Here is a 15707-nt window from a genome sequence, read left to right as displayed (position 1 = left end):
CTAAGTGTGACATAAAGCTATCCCATGATGGATCAAGTGAATTGATAATAACACTTTTCATTGTTTGATCTGAAATCACTTCCCCCCTCAATTGCAGCTCAGCTCTTATTTTGTTTAGATTTATCAAATGCTCACTTATAGAAACCCCTGGTTTCACTCTAGAAGAAAAGAAATCCTTAGACATTCTTGTGGTTGTGGCTACGCTATCGCTGTGAAATAGATTAAACATGCATTGAATTATTTCTGATACAGTTAGGTTTGGTTTGATGCTATGATACATTGCAGGAGACACGCTAGAAATTATTATGAAAAATGCTCTATGATGTAAACAATCTATTTTTAAAGTCCAAGGTCTTCTTGGGGGACTGGTGATAAAAAACATTAGGTTTTCTTTCATAAAGGCAACCTGAAGTTGCTGATACCACTCTTGCAAATTAATGCCATCAATTCTAAGTTTTGGAAAATCGCTAGGTAAGTCCCCAGTATTATTATCCCCACTACTTACAACGGAGGGTAGTCCATGGTCTCGTAAGTGTTGAAAGTCACAGGATGGAGTGGGTATGCTGTGCATTAGTCTGAGTGGTTTTTCTTCATCATAATGTCTTCTGTAGTTCTCTGAATGCATCTGCGCATGTGCATAGTTTGTATTTCTGTCGAAGTTGTCATAGGAAGCCTCTGTCGCTGCAGTTTCTTCGTAAGGTTCTTCCTCCGACGATTCGGTCTCCATTTCTATCTTGATCTTCTTGCCGATGGCTGATGCTTGCCTCTTTTCGCCAAAGCCGCTCCGCTTGAAGCTCTCCACCTCCGGAACCGTCTGCGGTGTGGGAAAAAACCTGCAGGGTCCTCTGGGCTCAGGTGTCGTCATCCTTTCTGTACGAGTTGAACTGGATATGTTCTGGTTTTTCTTTTTGCTTGCTTGTCTTTTTACTTTTAGGTCATTGGCTTCCGTTGATTTTTTCGCCATTTTTAAATTTGGATCAGAAGTTCTAAATAGTTGTTTCTTTATCGCTTCAACTTTCAGTTCAATAGATGTTTCTTTTGTGTCCGTGTTTGATCCTTCTGAAGAATAAAGATTTTCTTTACTATTTTTTGTACTGTTTGATTCTTTTCGCGCCAGAGATTTTGAATGGTGTATCGTGATTGGCTCTGCTTTGCTTGTCTCAGTGGCCGGTTGAAGACAAGATGGCTGCCATTCGAAATTTTGAGCGGGATCTCTGTTCTTTCTTCTCGTTATTTTCTCTTTTATAGATGGGTTGCTCACCGTCTTTGTTTCTTTGAATTCAGCTGTCTCGATGCTATTTTCTCTCGCTGCTTCGTTTTCTTTCAAGAAGTTTTGAAGGTTCGCGATGAGATCGTAGTCATCCTTTTGTATTTTTATTATTCTCAGTATCTCTGATCTGAGATCGTTGCTTTCTATTTCTTTCTTATACATGTTTATTTTATTGAGTCAATTAACCATCCTCTGCTACCAGCTTGTTGCAATATTTTCAGGATCAGACTCAATAAAGATAATAGAAGTTAAAGATTTAAATATATCTCTCTTTAATCATAATAGGCATTCTATATTCGCTGAATATTCAAGATAGAAGCAATGAAAATGGGGAGGATGGCTCCTTATATATACAAGGGGTGGAGCCAGGAATGGGAGTGGTAAATTATGAATACATTAAAGTCCAAAGAATAAGTTAACCCCTGATGTTCCATATATACATTATTTACACATTAGAGAATAAGGCATTTACATCTGACAGTGCCGTTATCAATAAACCATCTATTTATTTTGGGTCTTCAATCTGTATATAATGCTTACTGTTTATTATTGTTTCATTAACTTGGTTGTATGCAGCAATTATTTTTTAACTGATACTGATAAAAGCCAACATTAAATTAGCACAAACCTCAGGAGGGGATTTGTATGCTTACAGCTAAAAAGAAATGATTTACTGATTAGGTTGTATTCTACAATCTTGGAAAAACATCTCACTGGCCTTAAAACTAGTTGGAGGGTGATGGTCAACATTTATTTTCCCATCTGCTTTAGCCAGCAAGCTTTTAAGGAAAACACAATATCGGAAAGTCCGAGACCTGAGAAGTGGGGCTATAGATTGAGTGACTCTGTCTTATTCCTTCAAAGTAGCAAATGGAAAGTAATTAAACTGCCTGGTAGTGCTTGGAAAATAACATGTCAAATAGGGTATTCTAATAATAAGCCTTATACTACTGATAAGACAGAAACATGTATGCAAGCCCTATTTAACTTCGTAAAACATCAGGCCTGAAAGTTTTAATACTATTGGCTTTGTTCATATATTCAGACAATGTAGCTATGTTCCAACAACAAGCAACCACAAGATCACATTTTATCTTAGCTTTAGCATGCTGTGGGAAGCCAGCCATTATGGTTCAGCGTTGGGCCAAATGCCTTTATTAATCCTGATTACTGTCCGAATATAGAGACGTTTTACCCTAACACCTTCTCATAGTTAATTCCTTACAAGGAAGGCAAGGCCACTGTGTAGTTATGGGATTCAAACCGATATGAAGAGTCTGAAGAAGGCTGATCAAGTTTCCTAGGCTTTCTAACAACCCGCCAAAGTCATTGCCATCGGGAGGGGAAGATGGGTCCATAAGGCTTCCTTCTCCTAACCTTCCAGCCTGTGCTGAAACGTGAACTGAGGGCATACGGCCTTCCACCGAGTATTGTAGCGAATGCGGTTTATATTTCTGAAACTTCCCCACGGATACCTTTCAGCTTAGCCATTAAAAAAAAAAAAGGGATACTGTTTCGCTTCTCCCCTTCCCACAATTCCAAGAAATCCCAGTCTAGGGCGATATTTCCCAAAGTAAAATTCCAAATGTGGAAGAGGAAAGAGAGAGATGGAGGAAGGGAGATGGTAGTTGGGTGTAAGGAATTCCGGTGCTTTTGGCAACGGCTCGAGCCCAGCTCTGCCGACTCCTGCGCCCTGAGAAGGGAGCGACGGCGACGGGTTTCGCCGCGGCGGAGAGACGAGCATTGCTCGGGGGGCGGGAACGTGAGGCGGCGCGGCTCCTCCCCGCCTTTGCTGCTGCTGCTGCTGCCGCCGGTGCGGCCGGGCGGTGCTTTCCTTCTTCGTCCGTCGCCTCACCATGGTTGCAACGGCACAAAGCCCAGGCGAGCATTAGAGGCCGTTCCCGCAGTGAGTCTGCTGGCCCGACGCCGGCCCGCTTCTTTCTGCCCAGACACGGCACATCTTCCGAATTCCTGCCTCTTCGTCCTTTCCAGGCCCGAGCTCGACTAGGACGCGGCGGTCCTTCTCCCGCCCTGCCGCTTGAGGGGATGCGGCGGCGGAGCGGGGAGGAGGGCGACAGCGACACCACCACTGTTGGGCAGGCCGGCAGAGGCGGGGCCGGGAGTCGTCGTCGTCGTCGTCGTCGCTGCCGCCGCCGCCAGCACCCACGACTCCTCTAGGCGAGGGGCCCCGACCGGAGGGCGGCGCTGTTGAGGCGGAGGGATCAGCCGCCGCCGCCGCCGCGGACGAACAGTAGCAGCTGGAGTCCCTGGGGCCAGCTGGAGCCGCCTTTTACCTCAGCTGGCTTCCTTGCCACGTTTAGGGGGAGAAGTGGAGGAGAACTCGCTCGCCCGGTGCAGGCGCCGTCTGGCTTCCTGGGCAGGAAAAGGCGCCTGAACGTGGAAGAAGGGCGACGGGAGCGGGCCAGGACGCGGCGCCGGCCTGAAGTAGGAAAAGAAAAAGGGGGAGCGATATGGCGTCCTACGTGGATAATAACTTCCGCCAGGCGGTCATGAAAAACCCAGTCGACAGGAGCCCCCAGGTATTTCCGAATAGTACTTCCTTAAAAACACCTTTTCCCGCCTGCTTCTGAGAGCCCCCCCCTCCTTCTCCCCCGATGTCTCTTCCCTGGACAGTCGCGTTTGTACCTAACGTGTGTCCCCGTTTGAAGGAGACCCCCCTTCTCTTCCTCAGATGAATTCTTTCTCTGCAAGTTGGCCTATACGTTGAAATTTCTTTTCTTACTCTGCATCCCAGACGTTTCTTAAATCCATGTCCCCTAAAATCCTCTAATCTTTGATGGTGATAGTGGTGATGGACATCTCCATCTTCCTTCGGCAAAACTTTACAACCAATTTTATTTTTCCTTGTTAGGGGGATTGAGTGCACCAGGTAAAGTATGCATGTTGAACAGGTTTGTTGTTTTCTGTAATTGGATTTGTAATTGAATTGTATCCTTTTTTTAAAAAAAAAAGTGTACATAGCATTCACAAATCACAGGAGCTCGGATGTTTTAAATGCTGCGTCCTATCTGTAAGTGGCTATATCAGTAAATACGTTTTCAGTAACTTTAATCCCTTTTCTACGTACAGAAAGAAAAGCTTATTGATTCACAGCAGCAGACTTCCCGTCCCCCATTTCCATTAACAGTGCAGCTCTTAGATACTTGCTTGTATTAAGACAAATGCTTAGTTTAGCCATTGGCCTTCATGTATTGTCAAAATTAATTTGAAAATTGTTGCTAGAGGCAGGCAATTTCATGAACACTTTTGGTAGGCAATAGGCAAATTGGGGATTGCTTGATAGTTTATTTACTTTACTAGATTACTAAACTTCTGTTGTGTATGTTTCTGGAGAATGTGTTTTTCTCCCAATAAGCAAGCAAAAATAGAGTTTTTAAAAAGATGTATTCATTCATTTGTTGTAAGTATTTCGATCCTTAGAAATCAAGTAATCGGATTACCAAGAAGAAATAATCAGTATTAACGTCTACATATTTTGTTCATTGCATTTTGTTGTGAGTTTTTTTGGGAAACAATTAGATTTTTTTAAAAAAAGATACATAGTAAATATATTGTATTGCTTACTGCAGTTTAAGACTCACTTTATAACAGACAATTGTTAATTCCCTTTAAGTTTTCTTTTTTTTTTTTTGTAATTCAAGAAAGTAAATTGCTAAAAAATGGAACAAAATTCATATGCAACAGGATAAGTATTATTTTTAAAAACACCTGTTTATTTCCGGCCTGCTTCTGTGGAATGTCAAGAGTTGGCTTACTGTCATTGTTGGATTACTAGCTATTGGTAAACACAGTATCCAAACTGGAAGATGCTTACTCTTCTAACTGTGTGTAAAGTTTAGCAAATTATTTCTGATTCAGAATAATAGTTGAAAGTTTATTAGTGAAGTTTTAAAGCATGCATTAACTGTTTACTAGTCCTTCTATGAATCCTTGACTCAGTAGCTTATCTTCATGATATTTGTTGGCATCTGTGCCATTCTATCTGCTTCCTAAAGTGTTTCTGAATATCTTGATTTTACGAAAGGCACTGTTTAATTGCTATAGCAGCCAATGATTTTGAAGTTTATAACAGTGTTGCAGTCTGCTAAAATCTTATCCAATTAATCTGAAACTTTGATATTGATAAGATTGTTTTTTTAAAGATTTTGCCCTGGTAAATATTAGTAGATCCAGGCATTGGAATTTTAATCATTTTGTTGAATATTTTTATTATTTATTCTTCATATACTAGATTAATCAGATCAGTTCACACAACACATAAACTCACACAGCCTTATCTCCTCCCTAGTAATTTTTTCCCTCCCCATTTTCATTTTTGCTTAAGTTACTTACTTGCAGCTATATTGATTAAATTACTTAGAATAGAATAAGGGATACACTTCAAGCAGTAGGTTAGAAAAGCTGGACTCTAGTAGTGAAAAATCTCTGATAGGAAAGTGGTGTTACCAGGTGTTTCATAGCAAGAGTATTATCTAGATGTGACAATGTTTTTGAGTACTTGACTATCAGAGGCAAAATGTGATTTGTGCCAAATAATAGTGAACTGTTAAATTTACTGTTCTTTCTTTCTTTCTTTCTTTCTTTCTTTCTTTCTTTCTTTCTTTCTTTCTTTCTGTCTGTAAAGAAATTTACTGTTGTGGTGTTTCCTTTTTTAAATAGGTGGCATAGTTAAAAAAGAAATAACCATTTAGTAATGTGGTAGGATCAATATAAAACAGATGAGAAAGCTAAACCTAGAACACCTAAACTGTATTGCTGCTGCTGCAATCTTAAAAATACAGACTAAAAACTTGTAACATATTTTAAAGGAAACATTTTGCTCATGAGTTCACAGTCCCAAATGTCCAGGAAGCAGAAAATTCAGTGACTACTGTATTGGCCCCATTTAAGCTAATAATTGGGCCTTTTATTTCATTTTTGACAATTCACTGAGCAGGGAAGTACTTTGTATTGCTGAAGCTACAACTTTCAGTAATTTTATTTTCAATTTATATTCAATATTATATTTTTGGTTCCATGGCCTATAAAACCTATCCCTATTTCCTTTCAGATTCTGTTTAAAATATTTATTACATCTTTTAGGTGATCATTTTTAGTTTTGGGTTTAGTTATAGTTTTTACTTGAACAGAACTGTTTATTAGATTTATATCCCACCTTTAATTGAGAAGCTAAGGGTAGTATAGATAGTACTCCCCTCTCATTATTCCTCCAAATGACAATCCTATTAAAGAACGACTGGGGTGTAAGAGAGTGACAAGTCCAAAATCATTGGGGGAGCTTCCATGACTGGGGTTGACCTAAAATCTAGCCAATATCAGTATAAAGGCAACATTCTCTGTTTATATGACATACTCTTTATGTCAGTTTTAAAATTTTGTTTAAAAATGTATTGTTATTTCAATCATTATGATTAAACATAACTATTGAAATGTCATTTAAAATAACAAATAACAGTTGTTAAAGACTGATTATGAAGTTTACTTAAACACCAGAAAGTAGAACAGTAGGGAATCTTTTAAAAGTGAGAATCGTTCTGGGAAGAGTACAGGTAGTCTTCACTTAACAATACAAATTGAGGGGGGAAATTCCATTGTTAAGTGACATGGCTGAAAAACCATGTGACTGTGAGGCTTAGCAATGGCAGTTCTGATAGTCCTTATGGCTATTGTTAAAAGAGGACTGGATCATTAGGCAAGGACCTCATGTGACTGTGGGTTCCTCACTGATTTTGCTTGTTGGAAGCCAGGAGGGAATATTGCAAATTCTGATCATGTGACTGTAGGGATGCTTGCCAGCCATACAAGGAATAGTCATAATTACCTCTCATTCAGTGCCATTGCTAGTTTGAACAGTCATTGAATGAATGATCATCAGATGAGGATCACATGTATTAAAATGTTACTATCCTTCCTTATTATGGCCATAAATTGATTCATTTGAAGGAAATTTCATTCTACAGGTTTCAGATTTTATTTATACAAAATGAAATGGACTAACATATGAATTTTATTTTGAAATGAAGTTGAAATAATAAAAAGGGGCTTTCTAAAATAGTACTAATGACTAATCTTATTTTATTTTTCTTCACTCAGCTAAGTCTCCAGATTGGCGGTCTCATTCAGGAGTAAATCCTGGAGAAATATACTACTAAAATAACAATTGGCCTAATATTAATAATAATGCTCTTTAAGCTAGAGGGTAATATTGACTTGTATTGTGATATCCATAGTGAGAATGCATTTTAAAATAAACCAAAAGTCCATCCTCTTTTCCTTGCAATAATTAGGTTATAATTTATATCAGCCTTTCTACCCCTACAGGTATGTGTACAATAAAGTGTGTCTACAGTAAAGTGTGATTACTTTTCCGCTCTTATTGCATCGGCAGATAATCGCCCAGCCACCTTGTTTAAAGCGACCCGCTCTCTCCTACATCAGGGAGCGCGGGAGGACCCCCTTGCAAGTGCAGGCTGAGGATTTTGCACAGTATCTGCACGATAAAATTGCTCAGATTCAGGAAGGCCTGGACTCTGAGTGGGTAGGTTCCGGCGGGGTGGCTGAGGCGGGTCTTGAGAATGTTATCTGGGATGAGTTTGATCCTGTGACTCCTGAGGACGTGGACAGGATTCTGGGGAGGTTAAACGCAACCACATGTTTACTGGACCTGTGTCCCTCCTTGCTGGTACTGGCTACCCGGGAGGTTACGCGAAGCTGGCTCCAGAGGATTATAAATGCTTCTCTGGGGGAGGGTTTCCTGCCGCCTGCCTTGAAAGAGGCGGTGGTGAGGCCACTCCTTAAGAAGCCTTCTCTGGACCCGGCTATTATGGCTAACTACTATCCTGTCTCCAACCTTCGCTTTATTGCGAAGGTTGTTGAGAGTGTAGTTGCACAACAGCTCCCGCAGTACCTGGATGAAACCGTCTATCTAGACCCGTGCCAGTCCAGCTTCAGGCCTGGGTACAGCACGGAAACGGCATTGGTCGCGTTGGTTGATGATCTCTGGAGGGCTCGGGACAGGGGTTGCTCCTCTGTTCTGGTCCTATTAGATCTCTCAGCAGCTTTTGATACCATCGACCATGGTATCATGCTGTGCCAGCTGGAGGGATTGGGGGTGGGAGGCACCGTGGTGCGGTGGTTCTTCTCCTATCTCTCCAACCGGTTGCAGTCTGTGTTGGCAGGGGGGCAGAGGTTGACCTCGAGGCGCCTTGTTTGTGGGGTGCCACAAGGGTTGGTCCTCTCGCCATTCCTGTTCAACATTTATGTGAAGCCGCTGGGTGAGATCATCCGTGGATTTGGGGTGCGGTGCCATCTGTACGCTAATGACACTCAGCTGTACATCTCTACCCCAAACCACCCCAATGATGCTCTTGAAGTGATTCCCAGTGTCTGGAGGCTGTGCGGGTCTGGATGGGGAGGAACAGGCTTCGACTCAACCCTTCTAAGACCGAGTGGCTGTGGATACTGGCATCCCGATATAGCCAGCTGGTGCCATCGCTGGCTATTGGGGGTGAGTCATTGACCCCCACAGAGGGGGCTCGCAACTTGGGCGTCCTCCTGGACACACGGCTGTGTTTAGAAGAGCACATGACGGCCGTGGCCAGGGGGGCTTTTTATCAGGTTTGCCTGATACGCCAGTTGCGCCCCTTTCTGAGTCGGGATTCCTTATGCACAGTCACTCATGCTCTCGTCACTTCTCGCCTGGACTACTGCAATGCTCTCTACATGGGGCTCCCCTTGAGGAGCACCTGGAGGCTCCAACTGGTCCAGAATGCGGCCCGCGCGGGTGATTACGGGAGCGACATGGCGCTCCCATATAACACCTCTCCTGCGCGAGCTGCACTGGCTCCCGGTGGTCTTCTGGGTGCGCTTCAAGGTGTTGGTTCTCACCTTTAAAGTGCTCCACGGCTTAGGGCCAGGGTATTTACGAGACCGCCTTCTGCTACCGATAACCTCCCACTGGCCAATACGCTCTCACAGAGAGGGCCTCCTCAAGCAATGTCGGCTGGCGGCCCCCAGGGGGAGAGCCTTCTCTGTGGGAGCACCCGCCCTCTGGAACGAGCTACCTCCCAGAATACGGCTGATCCCAGATCTCCGCACTTTCCGTAAGGCCCTGAAGGCGTTTTTATTTCAGCAAGCCAGCCTGGCCTGAATAGGTTTTATGGTTAGTTTTTTAATTGTATAGCTTGGGGTTTTAAATTGGGAGGGCGATTAATTTAATTTATTTTTAGTTATCTTAACTTTTATATTGTATGTTATTTTAATTTTCGGCTGTTTACTGCCCTGAGTCCCTTCGGGGAGAAGGGCGGTATATAAATTCAATAAATAATAATAAACAAACAAACAAACAAACAAACAAACAATAATAATAATAATAATAATAATAATAATAATAATATTCACTTGAATTGATGCTTCCAAACTACCTTCACTGTCCCTCAGCATTCCATAACATGAAGTCCTACTAGATGCTTGTCCGTTTAGGAGCTGGTCTCTGTTTCAGATGTATGTGTGAACAATGGGGCCTTCAGGTCCCTCTAAGACTAGCTTATTACTGCCCAGTAATGGATCAATGGGACCATTAGGAGGAGGAAGGAAATTTGTGTATTTTTGCCACTTTGAGATAAATAAAAGCAGGATAAAAGAATCTAATAAACAGAACAGGAAAAGTTCCTGTTTCAGACTGGGAATGTTTTTTTTTTTTAAACTTAGCAGTAAGGAATTCAAGAAGTAGTTTCTTTAAAAAGAAAGGAGCTTCAGATAGATATCCACATGGGCAGGTGGCAAGCTCACTTACTTATAGATTTTCCTCCTGAGTAGTTGATAACTGCAAGCAGGGTGGATAAAAATCGATGATTTTAATTTTTTTTTAAAAAATCAGTTTTTTTTAATTTAAATCAGATTTTTTTGATTTTTATCAAATTTATTTTAATAAAATGCTTTTGGAGCAAAATCTATCTAAAGGTAGTTTTCTATTTAAGATACATTAATTAGTTTATTCAGCATGAAATGGAGCTTAGTTATGTATCATGAGGCTATATATTCTGCAATATTAGGACTGTTGGTGAGTCAACAGCGGGGTCAGAGGAGGAGCTGTTGCAGGACAGAGATGACAGTTGCTCTTTAAAAATTATGATTTAAATTGAGTTGATTTAAATCAAATCCACCCTGACTGCAAGTTTATCTCAGTTTTGCATGAGATGCAGAAACAGTTTAGAAATTATTTATAATTTTAAATTCAACTGCTGCAAAACATACTTTGAGCACTTTTAATTTTTTTTGGTACTTTGTGTAGAAAGGAAGATGGAGTGTCTGGGCAGGGTGCTCGCCACAATTTGTTTTTTATGGTTTGGTTACATCTGAATGCAGTTATATTTACAATTAGAGAAACTACTTTGGTTCTCTACAATAGAGAATTAATGTAATTCCCATTAAAGAGAGAAAAAAGAACCCTTTTCCAATAAAAACAAATATTTCTAAGTGATGATATTAGTGGCTATTTGTTGATTCACATTTTGGAGAATATAGATTGTAGTTATAGTGTTAAAATTGTATAATCAAGCACAAATGGTATATCCTTGGTTATATCAGTCTGTTTAACTCAACCTTCTACATCTTTTTCTATTTGCAAGATTTTTGAGGGGTCCTTGGTGCTAGCTGAATTTGGTTGTTTTCTAGCAGATGTCATCAGTGCACTAATAATGTTACCTAATTTGGATAATGAAACATCTGCAAGAAAACAACCAAACTCAGAGAGCACCAAGAACCCCTCATTTCAACCCTGTGCTACAAGTATTCTTTTTTTAAAACGATATTGCATGCATGTTTTTAAACCTCTTCCAGATTTCTAATTTACCTTTCATTTCTGCATACAAATATACAAGAACGTAGATTGGTAGAATTTAATCCTCATAACAACTGTTTTTCCGTTGGATAATCTGTAGAAGCACTATTGTCCAAATGTGTTACTAGTATTTGAGATTAAAACTTGGTATACATATAAATCCTGTTAGATTTGGCTTGACATTCGATACTCTTAATGTGATTTTTCTACATTTTGCCAGTATGTAGTAATGATTAATAATTAAACTTGGGCTAATAATAAAATTACATGATTTATTTTGATAGTGTTTTAAGCTATATTGGCCCTGCATCTCAAATTTTTGGAAATGGTTATATATGGTTTAGTTTGCCGTTTCCTAGATGCATGCACATTTATGGCATTTTTTATGCTACTGTCATATAGAGTAAGCTTGTGCTCTTCACAAATAATTGGTTGCCTCATTTATAGACACCTGTAGAAGGTTGCTGCTTTTATCAAAATGTGGAAAGTAGTGCTATGGTATTATAATTTAAACTCTGCTTCTTTTATACTTGCAGGTATCATTGCAACATGTACAAAAGTTTTTGCTTCCGTTTTTCCTCCTTATATATAGAAAAATGGATAGGATGGGTAGCTGTAAGGAGTGTTACACACCATTTGATTGATTATGTACCATCAAATTGTTGTCAACATTTTGTGACCACATAGATTTTCCAATCTTTAATTTTGTTTTTCAAGTCTTCTAGTGGTACACTGACTGTCCACTGACTATTGTAACTGTCCAGAAGTCCATCTACTGTGCTTCTGGTTGTCCTATTCTGTCTTTCCCAAACTTAGAGACTTCTCCAAAGAGTTGTATAATGTATCAAAATAGGATAATTGGAGCCCAGTCATTTGTGCTTTCAGTGAGAACTCTTGAGTTTGTTTTCTTGGCTATCCAAAGTATTTTCAGGAATCTTCTCCAACACCAAAGTTCAAAAGCATCAATATTAATTATTCCTGAGTCCACTTTTGTTTCCATAGATGGGAATATGCGGCATGCATAATTCTGATATTTGGAGATATAGTGTTTGCCTAAACTTTCCATCACCTTCATTGCTGTTCTCCCAAGAGTTTGTCTGCAGTGACTTCTTGTTCCTTTACTGCTGATAATTGATAGTAAAAGACAGACGCTATCCACCACTTCTATATCTTGTTCTATCTGTTGTTAGTTTGGATTTCTTTACATTTAATTTTCAGTCCCATATTTTTCATCTTGGCTCCTTGACTTTGAGTACTAGAACTTATAGATCCTTTGCAATTTTGGTTATAGAAACAGTCTCATCAGCATATGGAAGGTTATTAATATTTCTTCATCCAGTTTTTTTTAAAAAAACCATGTTGATCTTCCATTCCAACTTTCCTTAATATATATTCAGCACATAGGCTGAATAATAAGAGGAGATTATTCAGTCTTTTCATACTCCTTTGCTAACCTGGGGCCAATCTGTTTCAGTACATTGTATCCATAGTATAGCTTCTTGACCTGTATCTAAGATATTTGTGAAGATATATGCGCTGGGATTCCCATTTTCTGAGCACATTCCATAACTTAATGTGATTGACATAGTCAAAGGCCAGTCTTTAATCAATGAGCACATACAGACTTCTTTGCCTTTCTCAATTACCTACATGCATCAGCAATAATGTCTCACATTCCTTGGACTAAAGCTAATTTGAACATCTGGCATCTCTATGATCATGTAGGGCTTTAACCTGTACTGGTTGATCCTAAGCATTACTTTTCTATAATGTGAAATTAAGGATATTGTACATTAAAGATATTGACAGATTTTATGATGGTTGTTAAGTGAATCACATGGCATCTTGCTTTCATATTTGTCAATTTCAAATTGTATTTGATAGAAAAAACTCATCAACTCCCTCTTCTGCATCAGTGATAGGAGCATAAACCTGAATGGTTGTCATATTAAAGGGTTGTCCACAAAGTCTAATCGATATTTTTGATAGTTGATTGTTTTGTAGCCAAGTACTGTTCTTGCCATATTGTTCCTGACTATAAAAACAACACAGTTCTTTCTTTGTTTTTCATGTCCTGAGTATGTAAACAGTATCTTCTAACTGAAAATGTCCAATCCCAGTTCATCTCAATTCACTGATGCCTAAGATGGCAATTTGTAGTTTTTTCATTCAATCTTTCACTGTGTTGAGATTTCCTATGTTCATGCTTCTTACGTTCCAGCTTTAATTCTGCCTTTGCATTTTTGGATTTTCTTTCCCCATATGGCAACCTCAATAACTAGATATCCTGAAGGCTTATCAAAAACATCATTAGTACTACAAAAAGATCCTCAGCTCTTCCTCAGCATGTTGAGTTCTTTCTGAAAAAGAGGCCTATCATCCGGAACTGTATTGCGGATAGTTGTGCATTTTCTTATCCATATGGTTTTTTTGGTGAACTTACAGGACTGATTTATGATTATCTTCTCCTGAACAGTATGAATTTATGCTTTTGCATAAATGTTTATTTCTTTGCTGTCAATAAAGTGGTTTATTTATTTCCAGCATCATCTTGTATCCCTGCTTTCCAATATAGATGCCAGCTTTCTTTAGAAGGGCAGCTAGGATGACCTTCGCACCTTGGGTGATCCTGCTGAGAATATGTACATGATTATATACTCCTGTCATTCTTCATTCATCAGTCCTAAGAACACTTGTCTGTGCACACATAGGCGAACACACAAACACAATGTGGCAACATCCCAGGATTTGGGAGAGGAAGGATTTTATGTACTGCATTATTTTTCCTTTTAAAATTATCTCCCTAATACTGGTTCTACTGGTATAAATAAAAGGGAATATTCATTCTTTACAATATATTTAAGAAGGGAATGTTTATTATTTCAAAAACCTTTCAGGCTTTGTGAACATTTTGTTAATGATATGGGATATTGGCTTTATTAATTGTATCCTATTCAGTCAGATAATAATTTAAAAAATGATTTCCAAAATGCCTAATTAATAGAACAAGTAAGAATAGATTAAACTCATTTACAGAGTATCCAATAGAAAATGAAAGTATATTAGATGGTATAATTATAGTGCCAGTTAATTGATTAACAGCTGACATAATTGTAGAGTGGGGCCTGCAAACATAATGCATGTGGACTTCATGTAGTCCATTAAGAAGCCCTGTATGGCTTGTGGGCATTTTTTGAAAACGCAACAAATCCACTGCTATCAAAGTTGCCACTTTCAGGAAAGGTCCAGGACCCCTTATTTTTGCAACCTGGACTCTTGTATTGACTATTTCCAGGGCCTCCAGGCTTCACCAACATTGCTGCTTCTGTTTCTACACAGCTAACTGCTGAACAGCTGACCTTTGTGCCATCTATTCTTTTGTGGCCTGCAATTATATTTAATTTATCAGTGTGGTCAGTGGTGGGATTCAAGTAATTTAACAGCCGGTTCTGTGCCCTAATGATTTCTTCCAACAACCAGTTTGCCAAACTGCTCAGAAAGTTATTTATTATTATTTATTAATTATATTTATATACTGCCCTTCTCCCAAAGGACTCAGGGCAGTGAACAGCCAAGATCAAATACATAAATATAAAAGTTAAAAACAATTTAAAACCAGATTAAATACTTTGGCCCACAATTAAAAACATCCCATTAAAATCCAATTTAAAATTTAAACTTTTAAAATTAGGCTAGCCCAGCTTGCTGGAATAACAAAGTCTTCAGGGCACGGCAGAAGGTGCGCAAGTCTGGGATCCTCTGTACTTCTGGGGGCAGCTCGTTCCAGAGAGCAGGAGCCCCCGTTGAGAAGGCTCTCCCCCAGGGGGTCGCCAGTCGACATTGTCTGACTGACGGCACCCCGAGGAGCCCTGCCCTGTGGGAACGTACTGGCCGGTGGGAGGCTGTCGGCAGCAGAAGGCGGTCCCGTAAGTACCCAGGTCCTAAGCCATGGAGCGCTTTAAATCAAAACCTTGAATCGCACCCGGAAGACCACTGGGAGCCAATGCAGCTCGCGCAGGAGAGGTGTTAACAACCAGTGCTCCAGAAGTGGTGCGAACTAGCTGAATCCCACCACTGAGTGTAGTCCTTTTCTTGCTATGAGTTGTGCTGACCTGCTATAGAGGGATCAAGAAAAACCATACTGTTTAATGCATAAAATAATAACTGAAGAATTTGATGCAAATTCCTTGAATTCAAGTTCCTTAAATTTTTTAGTTTACTCAGAAATCCAGGTAATCCTCCACTTCTTATCACAATTGAGCCCATCATTTATGTTGCTAAGCAAGACAGTTAAGTAAGCTTTATCCCATTTTACATTCTTTCTTACCAGAATTGTGAAGCGAATCCTTGCAGTTGTTAGATTAGTAACATGGTTGTTAACAGAATCTGGATTTCTCATTAACTTTGCTTGTCAGAGGATTGCAAAATGTGATCACATGACCCCAGGACATAAATACATGCCAGTTGCCAAGCATTTGAATTTTGATCACACAACCATGGGACTGCTGCAGTGATTGTGTGAAAATAGTTGTAATTCACTTTTTCAGTGCTGTTGTAGCATTGATAGTCACTAAA

General features: G+C 39.8%; 1 protein-coding gene across 2 annotated transcripts in view; it reads left to right on the top strand.

Moving 5' to 3' along the window:
* Window positions 1–3501: 3501 nt before the first annotated feature.
* RAPGEF2 (Rap guanine nucleotide exchange factor 2) overlaps window positions 3502–15707 on the top strand; it is a 275274-nt gene continuing 263068 nt past the window's right edge. For both annotated transcript variants that reach the window (XM_070949029.1, XM_070949027.1), the window contains exon 1: window positions 3502–3810. In XM_070949029.1, coding sequence (XP_070805130.1) covers window positions 3742–3810 — 69 coding nt within the window. In that variant the 5' untranslated portion in view covers window positions 3502–3741. The remainder of the gene's footprint in view (window positions 3811–15707) is intronic.

The sequence above is a fragment of the Pituophis catenifer genome, unplaced genomic scaffold (assembly GCF_029215685.1).
Source record: "Pituophis catenifer annectens isolate HBS135680 unplaced genomic scaffold, rPitCat1.0.hap2 SCAF_8, whole genome shotgun sequence".
In the NCBI taxonomy this organism is placed as follows: domain Eukaryota; kingdom Metazoa; phylum Chordata; class Lepidosauria; order Squamata; family Colubridae; genus Pituophis; species Pituophis catenifer.
Note: the sequence above shows the minus strand (reverse complement) of the source record. Positions and strands in the feature narration are given on the sequence as shown.